Source organism: Colias croceus, chromosome 13, assembly GCF_905220415.1.
Source record: "Colias croceus chromosome 13, ilColCroc2.1".
In the NCBI taxonomy this organism is placed as follows: Eukaryota; Metazoa; Arthropoda; class Insecta; order Lepidoptera; family Pieridae; genus Colias; species Colias croceus.
The window spans coordinates 3470862-3485826 of NC_059549.1; the positions used below are offsets into that span (position 1 = coordinate 3470862).

Consider the following 14965-nt stretch of genomic DNA (forward strand, 5'->3'; position numbering starts at 1 on the left):
TATAACAATAACGTTCTATGATTATCGGCCAACATAAAGGATTTTCCAATTAAAACCCAGCTACATTGAAATTCAATTTCATAAGTGTTTATATACAATAAAAAATTGCAGAATTATTGAATTGGTTGCATTGCATTGCAGAATTATTTCTCTGACACTGACAACTGACGTGTAAAGTAGACTAAATACTTAATTAATTTATATTTTGACAAAACATGCCTAATTTAAGAATTTGTGTTTAATTTTAATATTTAATTTAACTTACGTTGTTATTGAAAAAGTGGCTAAGAGCATGTCGGATACGCCCATATCATTGGGTTCCGTAGTCATTGCATATCACGGGTCTGCGAACGGCACTATTTGTTATTAATCTTTAGCTTAAAGAAATAATATCGTGTTTTAAAAACCTACCTGCGCCTTGTTTATTTATGATTAAAAAAATAAAAATTATAAAATTAAAATAACCCTTATTTCATTTTTGTACCCTATAAATAATAATATGTATTCGTATTTAATAAATATATTCGAATTTAATAAATATGAAAGCCACTGAGCAGTGGTGGCTCAGTGGTGAGACCTCGGACTTCGAATCGATAAGTCCGGGGTTCGAGACCAGGCGAGCGCGCAGGAATTAAATTGATTTTTCAATTTATCTGCGCATGTTGTAACATCACCACTGCTCGAACGGTGAAGGAAAACATCGTGAGGAAACCGACATGTCGAAGAATTAAAAAGTTCGACGACATGTGTCATCCGCCAACACGCACTTGGCCAGCGTGGTGGATTATGGCCTGTACCCTCATAGGAGGCCCGTGTCCCACCAGTGGGAACGTATATGGGCTGATGATGATGAAAGCCACTGATATTACTGAAAATTTTATACTGTGGCGGGCGGCGAGGTCACGCAAGTACATCTTAGACACGCGCGCGAGATATATTTCGCGCGTTCTGGGATAGCAAAAATGCCTAATACTCCGGAAAATCCTGGCCTTAAGGATATTATTACATACTATAGAATTAAATTACTACAACATTTTTTTTCTGGAAGTTTCTTATTCTAAATACGATAATAGATACGCGATTTCCGTGAGATCTTGCGGCACCGACTCGTGATAACACACGTAAAGCTCTCTCGGCTCGGGGTCGCTGAATACACGCCTGTAATAATTATTATTAGTTTTATATAATCTATACTAATTACTAATAATATTATAAAGCTGAAGAGTTTAGTTTGTTTGAACGCGCTATCTCAAGAATTACTGGTCCGATTTGAAAAATTATTGCGGTGTTGGATTAAACCCATTTATCAAAGAAGGCTATATTATATCATTACGCTACGACCATTAGAAGTGGAGCCACGCGAGTGAAACCATGGAGCGCAGCTAGAAATATATAAATCCCATTATTTTATTTTCTATTTAGGTATATATATGCCGATTATTCACATGTAATTAAAATATTATACAACTTTAGATTTTTGAAATTAGATTTACCCGATTTTGTAGAAAATTGCACACAATGCATGTGCAATGGTAATGCACGCAATGTATGCATAAATAGAACAGAATTTATTTATATCTATGGGAACAATCAGAAGGAGTAGGTATTTTTTTAATTTTTCTTAATACTTGATTGAGAAAGATATCTATAGATCTATCTACAACTTACCCAATAACCCAGAAGCAAAATGGTTCACAATTCTTCTTATTAATTATTCCGCACTCGGTCAAAATTTCTTGCGGCACTTCAAACAGCATCCCGTATTCTTTTACGGCTACTAGAATTTTGTTCATTTGATTCGACGGCGAGTGATTCTTTTTAAACCTTGAAAAAATGAATTAACAAAAATATTAGTAATTTGGTATACAATACGGAACATAAATTAAATTTGAGATAATTGATTTCAAAATTATTTACATACTAGCTGTGCCGCGCGGTTTCACCCGCCTGGCTCCGCTCCTGTTGGTCTTAGCGTGATAGTATATATAGCCTATATTACTCGTGGATAATGTAGCTTTCGAATGGTGAAAGAATTTTTAAAATCGGTCCAGTAGTTTATGAGCCTATTCATTACAATCACTCAAACAAACAAACAAACAAAGTTTTCCTCTTTATAATATTAGTGTAGATAATTTTATAAGTAAGTACATATTATATGATATAATATAATTTTATAAGTACATATATAATTTCGAAACTGTATAAATTCTGCTATCTTAAGGTATGTGTTGAGTTAAATATTAATCAAAATTTGAACGTTATCTATTGTACCTAATAAATCTTAAACAAATTCTTTCCCGAAAATATATCAGCTGTGCAAACAATTTCTCCTATACAACAAAATTAAAAATATTGCTAAGCTTACTTTATACCATGTTGCAACAATTCATGTATTTTCTTACAAGCGGCTCTGAACGTCTTCAAAATGTATGAATAAAGGACATTATTTGCTTGATTTTCAATACTTTTGACGGGAGCTAAGAGCACACCTCTTTCAGTTTCGAGGTTTATGAAGTTAAATAATACGTTTTCTTCGCCGGCTGTTATTCTGTAAACAAGAGTCTTATTGTAGCCGTTGATGTAAGCGGAAAATCGCATATAGAAGGCATTTTAAATTAAGTTATTTAGTATATAAATGAAACGAATAAATGTATGTAACACAAAGCGAATAGCTTTATCAGAGTTTATAACAAAGAGACTCAATTTTTATTACCTACGTCATTATTTACGTTTTCCGCCCGCGGATTCGCCCGCGTTTTCAAAGAAAAACCCGCATAGTTCCCGGTCCCGTGGGATTTCCGGAATGAAACCTATCCTATGTGTTAATCCAAGTTACCCTCTATAATTTCATAATATGTATGCTAAATTTCATTGTAATCGGTTCAGTAGTATTTGCGTGAAAGAGTAACAAACACACACACACATCCTCACAAACTTTCGCATTTATAGTATTAGTAGGATTTATAGGACCACTGACCAGTCACCAGGTATTGAGGAAAAAGATCCCTCGGGCCATGGTATTATACGATAAATATTTTTGAACATAGATGAATCGCAAATAGAAATTAATCAAAATGACGAAACATAACCACAAATATTGTTTCTAACACTTGTGTAAAGAAACGGAACAAAGGTAAATTTTAATCATTGTTGAATCAATTAAACTTTTTATAAAATTATTGCGTCTGCATTTAGCTTCATCTTTAAAGTACATAATATTAGTGGAGCGCCGTAAGGTTTATACCTCGGAATCCAGGGCCAGTCAATGAATCTTAATATAAACCTTGAAAATATGTTTTTAATAGTATATAGAAAAATGTTAATCCAAGTTACTCTCTATATGTGTGCTAAATTTCATTGTAATCGGTTCAGTAGTTTTTACATGAAAGAGTAACAAACATCCATATATCCATACTTACAAACTTTCGCCTTTATAATATATATTAAGATATTTGTTTATTAAAAATTAATGTTAATAATTACTGAAAATTACTGAGTTTTAAAAACTTTGAAAATAGGGGCATAAATTGTAAGTATTTGTTTTTCATTTATATTATGCATATATGCATATAAAAATATAAGTTTGATATTTGAAGACAAAAGTGAATATTGTCGCAATATTTATAAAAGAATTGTAGGCGTGTTAGATATTTTAGTAGCTCAGGGAACTAAATAGGCTAAATATCACGCGGATTGTTACATGCGTTTAAAAACAACGCTAAAACAGACTCAGAGGGAGAAAAAAATTCATCCAGTAACAATGCAAGTAGATGCAGCAATGGAGCAGATTTTCAAATATATTGAACTATTGAAGAAAATAATGATTGTCAATATAAATTTATAAAGAATAGAAAAAATTCGATCACGAGGCGGGACTTGAACCCGCATCCTTCGCGCCATTCCGGGGCGGATGCCTAACCAACTCAACCCGGAATGGCGCGAAGGATGCGGGTTCAAGTCCCGCCTCGTGATCGAATTTTTTCTATTCTTTATAAATTTATATTTATAAAGCATTTGAATGCCATAAAAACCAAAAAAATATAAATTCAATGATTGTCAATTTTCACTCGCAGAATTAAAAACAACCTAGGTACAATCTAAGTATATCAACGAGATCGACGACGACGACAACAATTTACAATGATGTAACAATGTGTTTAGTTAATGATAATTCTTTTTTATAACTTATTTTTTACGATACCTAATCTAATAAATTAACATTGAAGTTACTCTGCACATATAATTTATTACAAATAAAATTAAATTTTTCACTATAAACACTTTTTCCCCCTTCCGCCTCTCATTTTTCAGTAAATTGTTGTTAAAAATTGTTGTAAATCGAGATCGGTCAATTTTTTTTTTTAACTTTTTTATTTGAGGTTTTAATAATGCAGTCTCATACTTGATATACAGATTCATTGACTGGCCCTGGGTTCCGAGGTTTGACCATTTTTATGCCTTACGGCACTCTACTATATATGTATAATTAAAATAATATCTGTTCGTATTTAATATTGTGCCTAAAGCGTATTCATTTTTGTTTTTGTGTTTTTTTTTTCAGTAAATATATTTAACTTACCGATGTACCGTAACATTATCTAATTCGCTGAGTAATGATTTTCTTATGTCGGAGACGTCAATATTACTGGATCTGCTGCCGTCCTGTAAATTTGATGTTTTTGTTAAATTATTGCTATTATATCTATGGACTAGCTGCTCCGGTTAGCGGCTAGCGGTTTCACCCCCGTGGCTCCACTCCTATTGGTCGTAGCGTGATGATATATACCCGATAAATGAGCTATCTAACAACGAAAGAGTTTTTCAAATCGGACCAGTAGTTCCCGAGATTAGCAAACAAACAAACAAACTCTTCAGCTTTATAATATTAGTATAGATATTATAGCAATATTAGCAATACCTAATTACGAAAACGCTCACTGATGATTGAAAAAATAGCGACACAACGTGAAATTCCACAACTTGAATTTCGCATTGTGTCTCTAATAAAAATGCTAACAATATGTTGTGGTAATGCCATGATACGTTTTGAGCATTCATTGAGATGAGACAACGCCATCTAGTTTTAAACTAAACTAATTTTTTAAAAACACTGACAGAACATGTTTTACAAAATTTTGGTAAATTGAACTTTCACATGTGATAATATTTAATGCACTTAAATTGATTTAGCAATACTGGATGAGGATGTGCAAAGTTTTATCAATATCGACTTAGCCATTATTGGGTAATTGCAAACAAATAAAATAAGATAACATATTACCTGTTTATCCCAGTCAGAATCTGAGCCAGAAGACTCGCGGCGACTCTTTTGTTCTCTATCCGCTCTTCTGCCCATCACACGGTCTTCGCTTATTTCACTAAAATTATAATATTTTTTCAACAAATACCTTTTTAATAAACATAAAATTAAGGAAAAAAAGACGTGTGTCACTCGGGGACTGCCGCGGTAAAGCTATTGCATGCTATACCTTCAAGCCACACCTCCGCCCGTCGGAGTGGGGAGCGTGAGGTTTTTCGTTACGGAATTTCTCGATTCGGTCCACCCGCGCTCAAGGCCCGCGATAGAAGCTATGCAATAGCTTAAAAAATCCAGTTGCCTATTCCATTATAATATTTTCACATAATAACATAAGTTATGTATTTTTTTACCTATCAAAGCTGTAGAAAATAATCAGTATTATCCCTCTCAAAATATATAAATCATGACGGCTAATTTCTACCAAGACTAACCAATTCTTTAGGAGACCAACAAAAAAAAATCATACCTGGTACTTTTAACACTGCCAGAATCTTCTGAATAACTGACATCCAAGCTAGAATGTCTATATTTATTAGAATAAAGATTATGATGGCTTGTACTATGTGCATTTTGTATGGAAATCTCATTGGAGTTTGTATTTATATGCTCTGAGGAATTGTGCCTTCTCTTTAAGTCTAGTTGAGATTTTGACAATTTCAGCGTGGCTGATCTGATGATATCTGATTTTATAGCTGAAAAGAATGTTAAGTTGAATTATGGGGCGTTTTTTGTGTTTAGAACAAATACACAACCCGCAACTCTTAGTACTTTTCCTATGGAATCGGGGGCCTTGGCTTAATCGCCCGGGCTACGAGGTAGAAAACCTCTTTAAAAAGTCACCCCAATCTTAAGGTGGGATACGCGCCAATAAGATGCATGGCTTGCGGGAGGCAAGTTACTAGCGCCAACCTCGTCGGACCCGGCTAACGACGTTGTATACGTGCCTTCACTGGGGAATGGGCGTCACCCCTAGTGTGACGGTTATAAATCGACCCTACTCGTGGGAACAAAATGAGCGAAACCAATCAACAAAAAAAAAGCATAAACCAAAATAATATGATTCAACAGACTTTTCACAAAAGTATGTTTACTCGAACTAGAAGCAACTCGACTTCTTCTTTACCAGCAAAACTGATAACTGAAGAGAGAATTTCAGACAAACCAAATTCAGAACAAAGTAATCTGACTTTGATAGAGCTTCGACCAGAAAGCCCCCCCTTAGAAATAATAAACAATAAGGTGGACTGGCAAAGAGACCAAATTCCTACAAAGAGAAATAAAAGAAAAGAAACTAGCCCAATACAAAACGACACAAATAAAAAACTGAAAAATACTTCCGTTTTTGCAGTACCCACACAAAATAGTTTTGAAATCTTGAATGAAGATACCTTAGAAGACAACAAGAAAGAAGAAAAAGTATACATTCCTAAACCTGAGCCTATCTTTGGTGTCCTAAATATTACATCTCTCAAGGAAGTTTTAAATGAAATAGTAGACAATAGTTCATACACTATGACCACTCTGAAATCTGGACATGTTATAAAAATCATGCCTAAAGACATCCAGGTATATAAAACTATTAGAGAGAAATTTATAGCGAACAATATTTCTCACTATACTTATCAGCTTAAGTGCGAGAGAGCATATAGAGTTGTCTTGCGCGGGCTACATGCATCAGAAGACACTGCACAGATAGCCAAAGAGCTGTCGAATATAGGACATGAAGTCAGACAAGTGGTGAATGTAAGGCACCGGGCTACAAAAGAGCCACTACCTACCTTCTATGTTGACCTGGAACCAAAGAGCAACAATAAAGATATATTCAAGGTAAAATACTTGAATAACATGAAAATTACAATTGAAGCGCCATATAAAAAAAAGGAAATACTTCAATGTAAAAGATGCCAGAGATTTGGTCATTCAAAGAACCAATGCTATAGACCATTCCGTTGCGTTAAATGTGGTAAAGATCATCCTACTTCATCTTGCATTAAACAACCAGACACCGAAGCTACTTGTGCGAATTGTGAAGAGAAACACCCGGCTAGCTACAAAGGTTGTAGCATCTACAAGCAATACAAAGAACGGGTCTTAAAGAGTGCACCAAAGCCAAAAGTAAATCCACCATCACAAAACGTAACTTCTACATATATGCAACCTACTTTATATAACAGGTACTCAAGAGTACCCAATCTCAATAAAACATATGCAGAGGCTACCAAGGCAAAATTAACAGACACACATTTTGAAAAAACAACAGACCTTAACGACATCATGAAACTTATGGAAACTATGCTTGACAAACAGCAAAAGACAATAATGACCATGGTTGAAACAATGGTAGACAAAATGATGGATCGCATGGTCCAGCTAGTCAGCAGCCTTGTTAAAAAATGACTCGAAACCTCCGAGTGGTCACTTGGAACGCCAACGGCTTGACGGAGAGACGTCAAGAATTTGAATTATTTTTAAAAACAGAATTTATTGACGTAGCACTTATATCTGAGACAAGGTTCACTTCTAAATCGCACACAGTTTTTGACAATTACAAAATGTATGCAACTAATCACCCATCTGGAAACAGCCATGGAGGAAGTGCCATTATTGTTAAAAATAATATTAAGCACTACCCAATTGAGAACTATTCCACAGAGAAAATTCAAGCAACTTCTATAATAATCGAAGACAATAAATTGGAAACTGTACTGTCAGCCGTCTATTGCCCGCCTAGACATATAATATCTGAACAAGACTTCAACAACTACTTTGCGACCTTGAATAAAAGATTTGTCTGTGGAGGGGACTGGAATTCAAAGCATCTTCACTGGGGTTCTAGAGTCTATAACCCAAGAGGTAGACAACTTATGAAAACAATTCAAAAAATGAATCTAGAATACTTATCTGGTGGCAAGCCTACATATTGGCCAAATGACAGGAACAGGATACCTGATTTGCTTGATTTCTTTGTTACAAAAAATATAGATAATAATTAAGTCTCAATAGAATCACCTATCGACCTCACTTCAGATCACACTCCTGTCATCCTAAACATAAGCTCAACAATCACTCTGTTGCAACCACAACCTAAGTTATATAACCGTAAAAACACGAACTGGCGTAAGTACCAAGACATAATAAACACACTGGTGGATCTGAAATGCAAACTTAAAACCCCGGATGAAGTAGAAAATGAAATAGAAAAACTCAATATGACAATTCATAATGCTGCAAATATTGCCACTTCAAAACAGAAAGGTAAGCCTCCAAAACAAAACTCTTATCCACTAGAAATCAAAGTGAAAATCAAAGAACGCCGCAGACTTAGAAAAATATGGCACAGGAGCGGGTATCCGAGCGACAAAACAGCTTTCAACAAATTCTCGGAGGAACTGAAAACTTACATTAGCCAACTAGAAAATGAAAACATCCAAAATCGTATTACAAATCTAAGCCCCAATGCTGACACAGATTATTCATTGTGGAAAGTAACTAAAGCCCTAAAACGCCCTAAAGCTCATATGTCCCCTCTCCACAACAGCAACGGAGGGTGGGCTAGATCGGACAAAGAAAAGGCTGAAACATTTGCAAAACACTTAAACACTGTTTTTCAACCACACCCTGAGAGTAATCCTGATCATACGGCAAAGGTGAATACATACCTAGGCTCGGCAAAACAGATGTGTCTTCCTCTTAAAAGCACTAGTCCAAAAGAAGTCGCTAGAGAAATCAGAAACCTCAAAGAAGGTAAGGCACCTGGATATGATATGGTCGATGCTACTTTGTTAAAACATCTTCCTCCTAAAGGAATTATGAAAATTGTCAACATCTTCAACGCTCTTCTAAGACTCGAACATTTCCCAGGGCAATGGAAGATAGCACAAGTGGTGATGGTGCTTAAACCAGGTAAACCGCCGCATCAGACGACCTCATATAGACCCATTAGCTTGCTGCCAATTATTGGAAAACTGTTCGAGAGAATACTACTCAGCAGAATTAAGGAACACCTACTCACTGTACTGCCCGACCATCAGTTTGGATTTCGTGAAAACCACGGAACAATAGAGCAAGTCCACCGAATTGTAGACATAATAAGTAAATGTCTTGAAAACAAATTGTACTGCTCTGCTGTCTTTTTGGATATAAGTCAAGCATTTGACAAGGTGTGGCATGAAGGCCTTCTATATAAATTGAAAGAGAAGCTCCCTCACTGCTTTTATTTAACTCTCAAATCTTACCTCACCAAAAGAAGCTACCAGGTGAAATGCAACGAAGATCTATCCGAACTCTACGAGATAAAATCTGGTGTCCCACAGGGCAGTATCCTAGGACCGATACTGTACCTTATTTATACAGCTGACATCCCCGCGAACAGCAAAACAATGATTGCGACTTATGCTGATGACACCGCATTGATATCCATCCATAAGGATCCAGGAACTGCATCTCTCATGATACAAGAGCACCTCACTGTAATTGAGACATGGCTAAAACTATGGAGGATAAAAGCAAATGAGAGTAAGTCCACGCATGTGACATTTACGCTCAGAAAGGAAACATGCCCGCCGGTAACCTTAAACAATAAAGAAATACCCCAAGAAGATAGTGCTAGATATTTGGGTATGCACTTAGACAGAAGACTGACATGGCAAAAACATATATGGACAAAGAGAAAGCAACTTGATGGAAAACTGCGTAGCCTAAATTGGCTGATAGGTCACCACTCAAAATTGAAAGACAATAGTAAAATTCTAATTTACAAGACAATCTTAAAGCCAATCTGGACCTATGGCATACAGCTTTGGGGCTCTGCCAGCAATAGCAACATTGAAATCCTAGAGAGATTCCAGACTAAGGCTCTCAGAACAATACTTGGTATCCCCAAATGTATTGCAAATAAATACATGTACCTTGACCTCGGTATAGCCACAGTTCGAAAACAAATTGTCGAAAGCAGCCAGAAATATCAGGAAAGGCTAACAGTACACACCAACGACCTTGCTCAAGCGTTAAGTGGAGAGGGAGGCCAACAATACATCAGGCTAAAAAGACAGGACATTACAAACCTTGCTAAAAGATTCTGAAATAGATAAAAATTAAACAAATATAACACTGGACTACAAGGGTGGAGTCGTTGGACGAGCCCCTTGAAACAATATCATGTTCCCGGACGGAGTTCCAAACAATATAAAGGCCAATTGTTACCTAACAGATTGCCTGGTCGCAGTAATATCAAAAAAAAAAAAAAAAAAAAAAAAAAAGAACAAATAAATTTAAAAAGCTATTCTTCGATAGGAATTTGATAGATTTAATAAAGTTATACTTTCTTTATTAGCTGTGTTCCGCGGTTTTACCCGCATTGCTCCGCTCCTGTTGGTCTTAGCGTGATGATATATAGCCTATAGCCTTCCTCGATAAATGGGCTATCTAACACCGAAATAATTTTTCAAATCGGACCATTAGTTCCTGAGATTAGCGCGTTCAAACAAACAAACTCTTCAGCTTTATAATATTAGTATAGATCAGAAGGATAAAAGTAAGAACGACGCGACGCGACGTTGCCGCTTCGTGCCCAGTTCTTATTTTTACTGCATTGGTAACTACGCAAGATGTAAAGCGTGTGTACGACGTGGCGTCTTTCCAATGTATACATAGCCAAAACGCAACCATAGGAAACTGCTCGTGCATATATTGTAATGCTGTTTTTAAGTCTACATTCTAAGTCTCTTTTTAAGTCGCTCTAAAGTATACACGATTGGTACGCAAAATTTCGTTCAATTATAATCAAAGACTTGTACAGATATAAAAACTATGAACTATCAGAACCGATTTAGATGAAACTTTACAGTTATCATCAACATTATCATCAGCCCCATATAGTTCCCACTGCAGCAATACTGGCCTCCTATGAAGGTAAAGGCCATAATGGCCAAGTGGGGGTTGGCGGATGTCACATGTCGAACTTTTCAATTTTCCTGCGGGTTTGTCCACGCGGCACAGCAACTAATTTTATAAAATACTTACATCCTTCCTTTTTCCTCCCATGTTTTGTAAGCCTCACTGGAGTTAGTTGCAACTGCGGCTGAGAATTGGAATTGAACCACGAAGCCAGGTACTTGTCGAGACCTACATCATATAGAAGTTCCAGACAACTCTCACATTCTTCCACGTAGAACGGTGAAGGTGGTGTTACTCCTACTGCCTGTAAGAAAATTATATATTTACTAGCTGTGTTCCGCGGTTTCACCCGTATTGCTTCGGTCCTGTTGGTCTTAGCGTGATAGCGCCTATAGCCTTCCTCAATAAATGGGCTATCTAACACCGATATAATTTTTCAAATCGGACCAGTTTTTCCCGAGATTAGCGCGTTCAAACAAACAAACAATTTCTTCAGCTTTATAATATGTATATATTAGTACAGATTATGTTTTGAATTGTTACAGTAGCTAGTAAAATGGACTGGCAAAGGATAGTTCAATTGTATCTAAATAAAAGAATCCAACTATAAACTTAAAACATGTTAGATAACGATCCTTGTTAAAAGTTAAAAGTTAAAAGATTATACTTCTTTATTTTGTAATTAATTTAAGATATGAGACTTGCAAAAGCAAAGGTTCAAGTGTAAAAATTTCTTATAGGTATGCATTAAAGATAAAAAACTTACATCTTCAGTGCAACCACCAGCCTCCATTAATGTTGCCAGAATAAAATGTCCTTTTCCTACTATGAGAATAAACCAACGCCCGTCAGGAATTCTGTAAAAGTGAAGACACAGATGAAATAGTTTTATGGAAACGAGAACTTTGCCAAATTAATATTTTATTTATAGCTTAGCTTATAGCACTAGCAGTCCGCCGCGGCTTCTCCCATGGTACATATTTCGCATTAAAAGGTAGCCTATGTTCTTTCTCAGGGTCTAAAGATTGTCCGTGCCAAATTTCATCAAAATCGGTTAAAGCGGGAAGGCGTAACAGGCAGACAGACAGAGTTACTTTCGCATTTATATTATAAAGTAGGGATTTGTCAACATTCGTCTAGTTTAATTTTTATTAGCCCTTAAATTATAACTAGTCATTGTATGTAGCAAAAAAAAAATTTCTACTCTCAAATAAATTGTAGTAAAACAATACCTGTATTCATTATTCTCTTGTTTAGACTGAGTCCTATGTTCATTAATAAACACTTCTCTCCATATAACCAGTTTTTCAATTTCTTTCTCAACACTGAGTCGTAAAACACCATTTAGCTTGAGATATGCATTTATTTCCTTTAAATCATTATCTTGTAAATGAGAACTCAATAAATGACCAGAATAATAAAGGCAAGCTCCAATCACTGTGTACATTCTTTGAAAGCTTTCTACATCATCAGTCTGTAAAATTTTATAATTTGATTCAGAAAAGATTTGCTAGTTTTATTATTTATCACAAAATTAAATACTGTGCAGTGTGCATTATAAAATAGAATTACTGCAGTTGTATTATGCATTTTTTTATTCAATAAAAAAGAAGTGAGTTTAAAAAAAATGTGTGTGCTGAGCACACATGTCAAAAGTGAAACTTCTTTGGCAAGATTCAAAGATACCAAAATCGTCGCCTTACTCCATGACGTGACTGTATTGACATGAAATTTAATCTCAACACATCTAAAGAAGTTTCACTTCAAAACGTAATTCTTTCATAAATTTGCTGTGTATAAATATGGTGTTATTTAACTACTTACAACGCATTACTGGTAAATGTGTATTATTATAACTCACCCATTCTCTATAATCTGCAGCCTCTAACTCAGTAATAGCATCATCTACTTGAATCTTTACTTCCAAAGGCAACGACACCGCATTAGCACCTACTACATCTTCAAACTGTCTGTTTTCAATAGAATTACTCAGACTTTTCTGTTTTTCAAACAACAGTGTAACAAAAATACGACAAAATAATACATCTAGTTTATCAACATTGTTAGGTTTCGTAAAGCAAGTCTGTAATGATCCATATAGGAATTCTAAAATCCTCACCATGTCCTGAATTGTTCTTTTAACTGAAAAAATATCTACATAACTGTTAGGTAATGCAACTAACAGCAAATCATTGTTATTTGTCGCATATGCCACATTGATTAGTGTGGAATTATGTATCAGTGTTGATAATATAGGCTCACTAGTTCCCAATGATTTTGGTGCTAAATGATTTAAAGTAACATATGCACCTCTTGTATTGTATAGAAAGTTCTGGTTAAAAGGTCTCGGATAGCAGTATAACACTCCTTTGTCGTCATTGGTTTGATATTCAATATCATTACCACAAATATACAGTACAGAGCACATAGAATCTTTTAGCATTTGTGTGATAGAATTATCCGGTGACTGTTTTAATAGAAGCAATTTCTCTATATCAATATTAATGCCTTCCGTCACAACTTGGAATGTTAGTTTTGGGCTATCGACATCTTCACTAACTCTCTGTAGAACATTATTGATGTTATAAGAATTCACTTCAATTCCATTGATTTTTTGTAGCAAGTACCCTGCTTTGACTTTTGGGCTATAGATTGCTTTTGCCTCAGGTAAGAAATTTGCTACAATGAGTGTTTTCCCGTCAGAATGTGTTTCTAAACTGATTCCAAATAACTTTTCAATCTGGCAATTTTTATCACTAGTAAATATCATGCTCTTACTAACCTACAACACAGGAACCATATATTATTGCAATCATATATTATATTTTTAAAGTATAAATATTATTTTGACTAGTGCAAAATTAACTTACTTGAATAATAACTAATTTATTATTATTGTCAGTATCCTTTTTCTTTATATTGGTACTGTTTTTATTTCTTGTTTTCCTTGATTTTAATGCTTTAAAGATTCTTCCTGAACAATGGAAAATTGTATTGGTATATAATACAAAAGAAAAATTATAATTATTAAGAATAAACCTAAGTAGGAGCTGTTTTATCATTAAGTTTTGTTTATGTTATTTTCAAATTTAAATTTCATTCAAATCAGTGCTGTAGTTATGCCATGTAAACATAGCAGATATTAACAATTTCATTTTTGAGTTAAAATATGTAGGTATTGCTTATAAAAATATAGTTTTTAGTCGTATGATTATTTACTGAATTACATTTTATAAAAGGTACCTACCTTTGGTAGAGCGTCTTGTAGACGATCTTTTGAAATCTGTTCTTAATTTGAATGTTTCATAATTTTCCAATAATGCAGTATTAGAAATATCTCCAGGTTCATTGCAAACCTTGATTTTAATAAACGTAAGTTCCCCATCTTCCCCTACGTCTGAATCCCATTCAGGAACCGAGCTGATGAATTGAATAAATGAGCATGAATTATATTAGTTGGATTACAAATAATGGCATGGACCTAATAAATTTAATTGTGTTAGTTACAACAATTTTATGCTTTACCTTTCTGAATCCGTACATTTGGAATCGCCGGACGATTCGGTCCAATCGTTGTCTGAATCGCAAGGACTCTCGTATTGAAATTTGTTTCTAAAACAACTCATTTTTATCAACTTAATATATAACAAGAATGAATTTTATTTAACCAAAAGCCAAATTGTGCATATTTTTTAATTTCTATTTACTGCACGTACAGTTTGTTTTGATGTTTTGATCATGTGAAATTGA

At 34.8% G+C, this 14965-nt stretch overlaps 1 protein-coding gene across 2 annotated transcripts; it reads right to left on the minus strand.

Annotated features, from left to right (window-relative positions):
* Window positions 1-872: 872 nt before the first annotated feature.
* Window positions 873-14965, minus strand: LOC123697001 (protein inturned). Of its 2 annotated transcripts, XM_045643412.1 has the most exons (13): window positions 14741-14965; window positions 14463-14635; window positions 14086-14189; window positions 13077-13997; window positions 12448-12689; window positions 11982-12072; window positions 11342-11519; window positions 5787-6012; window positions 5282-5378; window positions 4580-4662; window positions 2366-2548; window positions 1669-1824; window positions 873-1158 (listed from the first exon to the last, which is right to left on the minus strand). In XM_045643412.1, exons 1-13 carry the CDS (start codon window positions 14839-14841, stop codon window positions 1053-1055), a joined length of 2661 nt encoding a protein of 886 aa, XP_045499368.1. In that variant the 5' UTR covers window positions 14842-14965; the 3' UTR covers window positions 873-1052. The 2 variants fall into 2 exon arrangements, with proteins under 2 accessions (XP_045499368.1, XP_045499369.1); XM_045643413.1 differs by lacking the exon at window positions 2366-2548.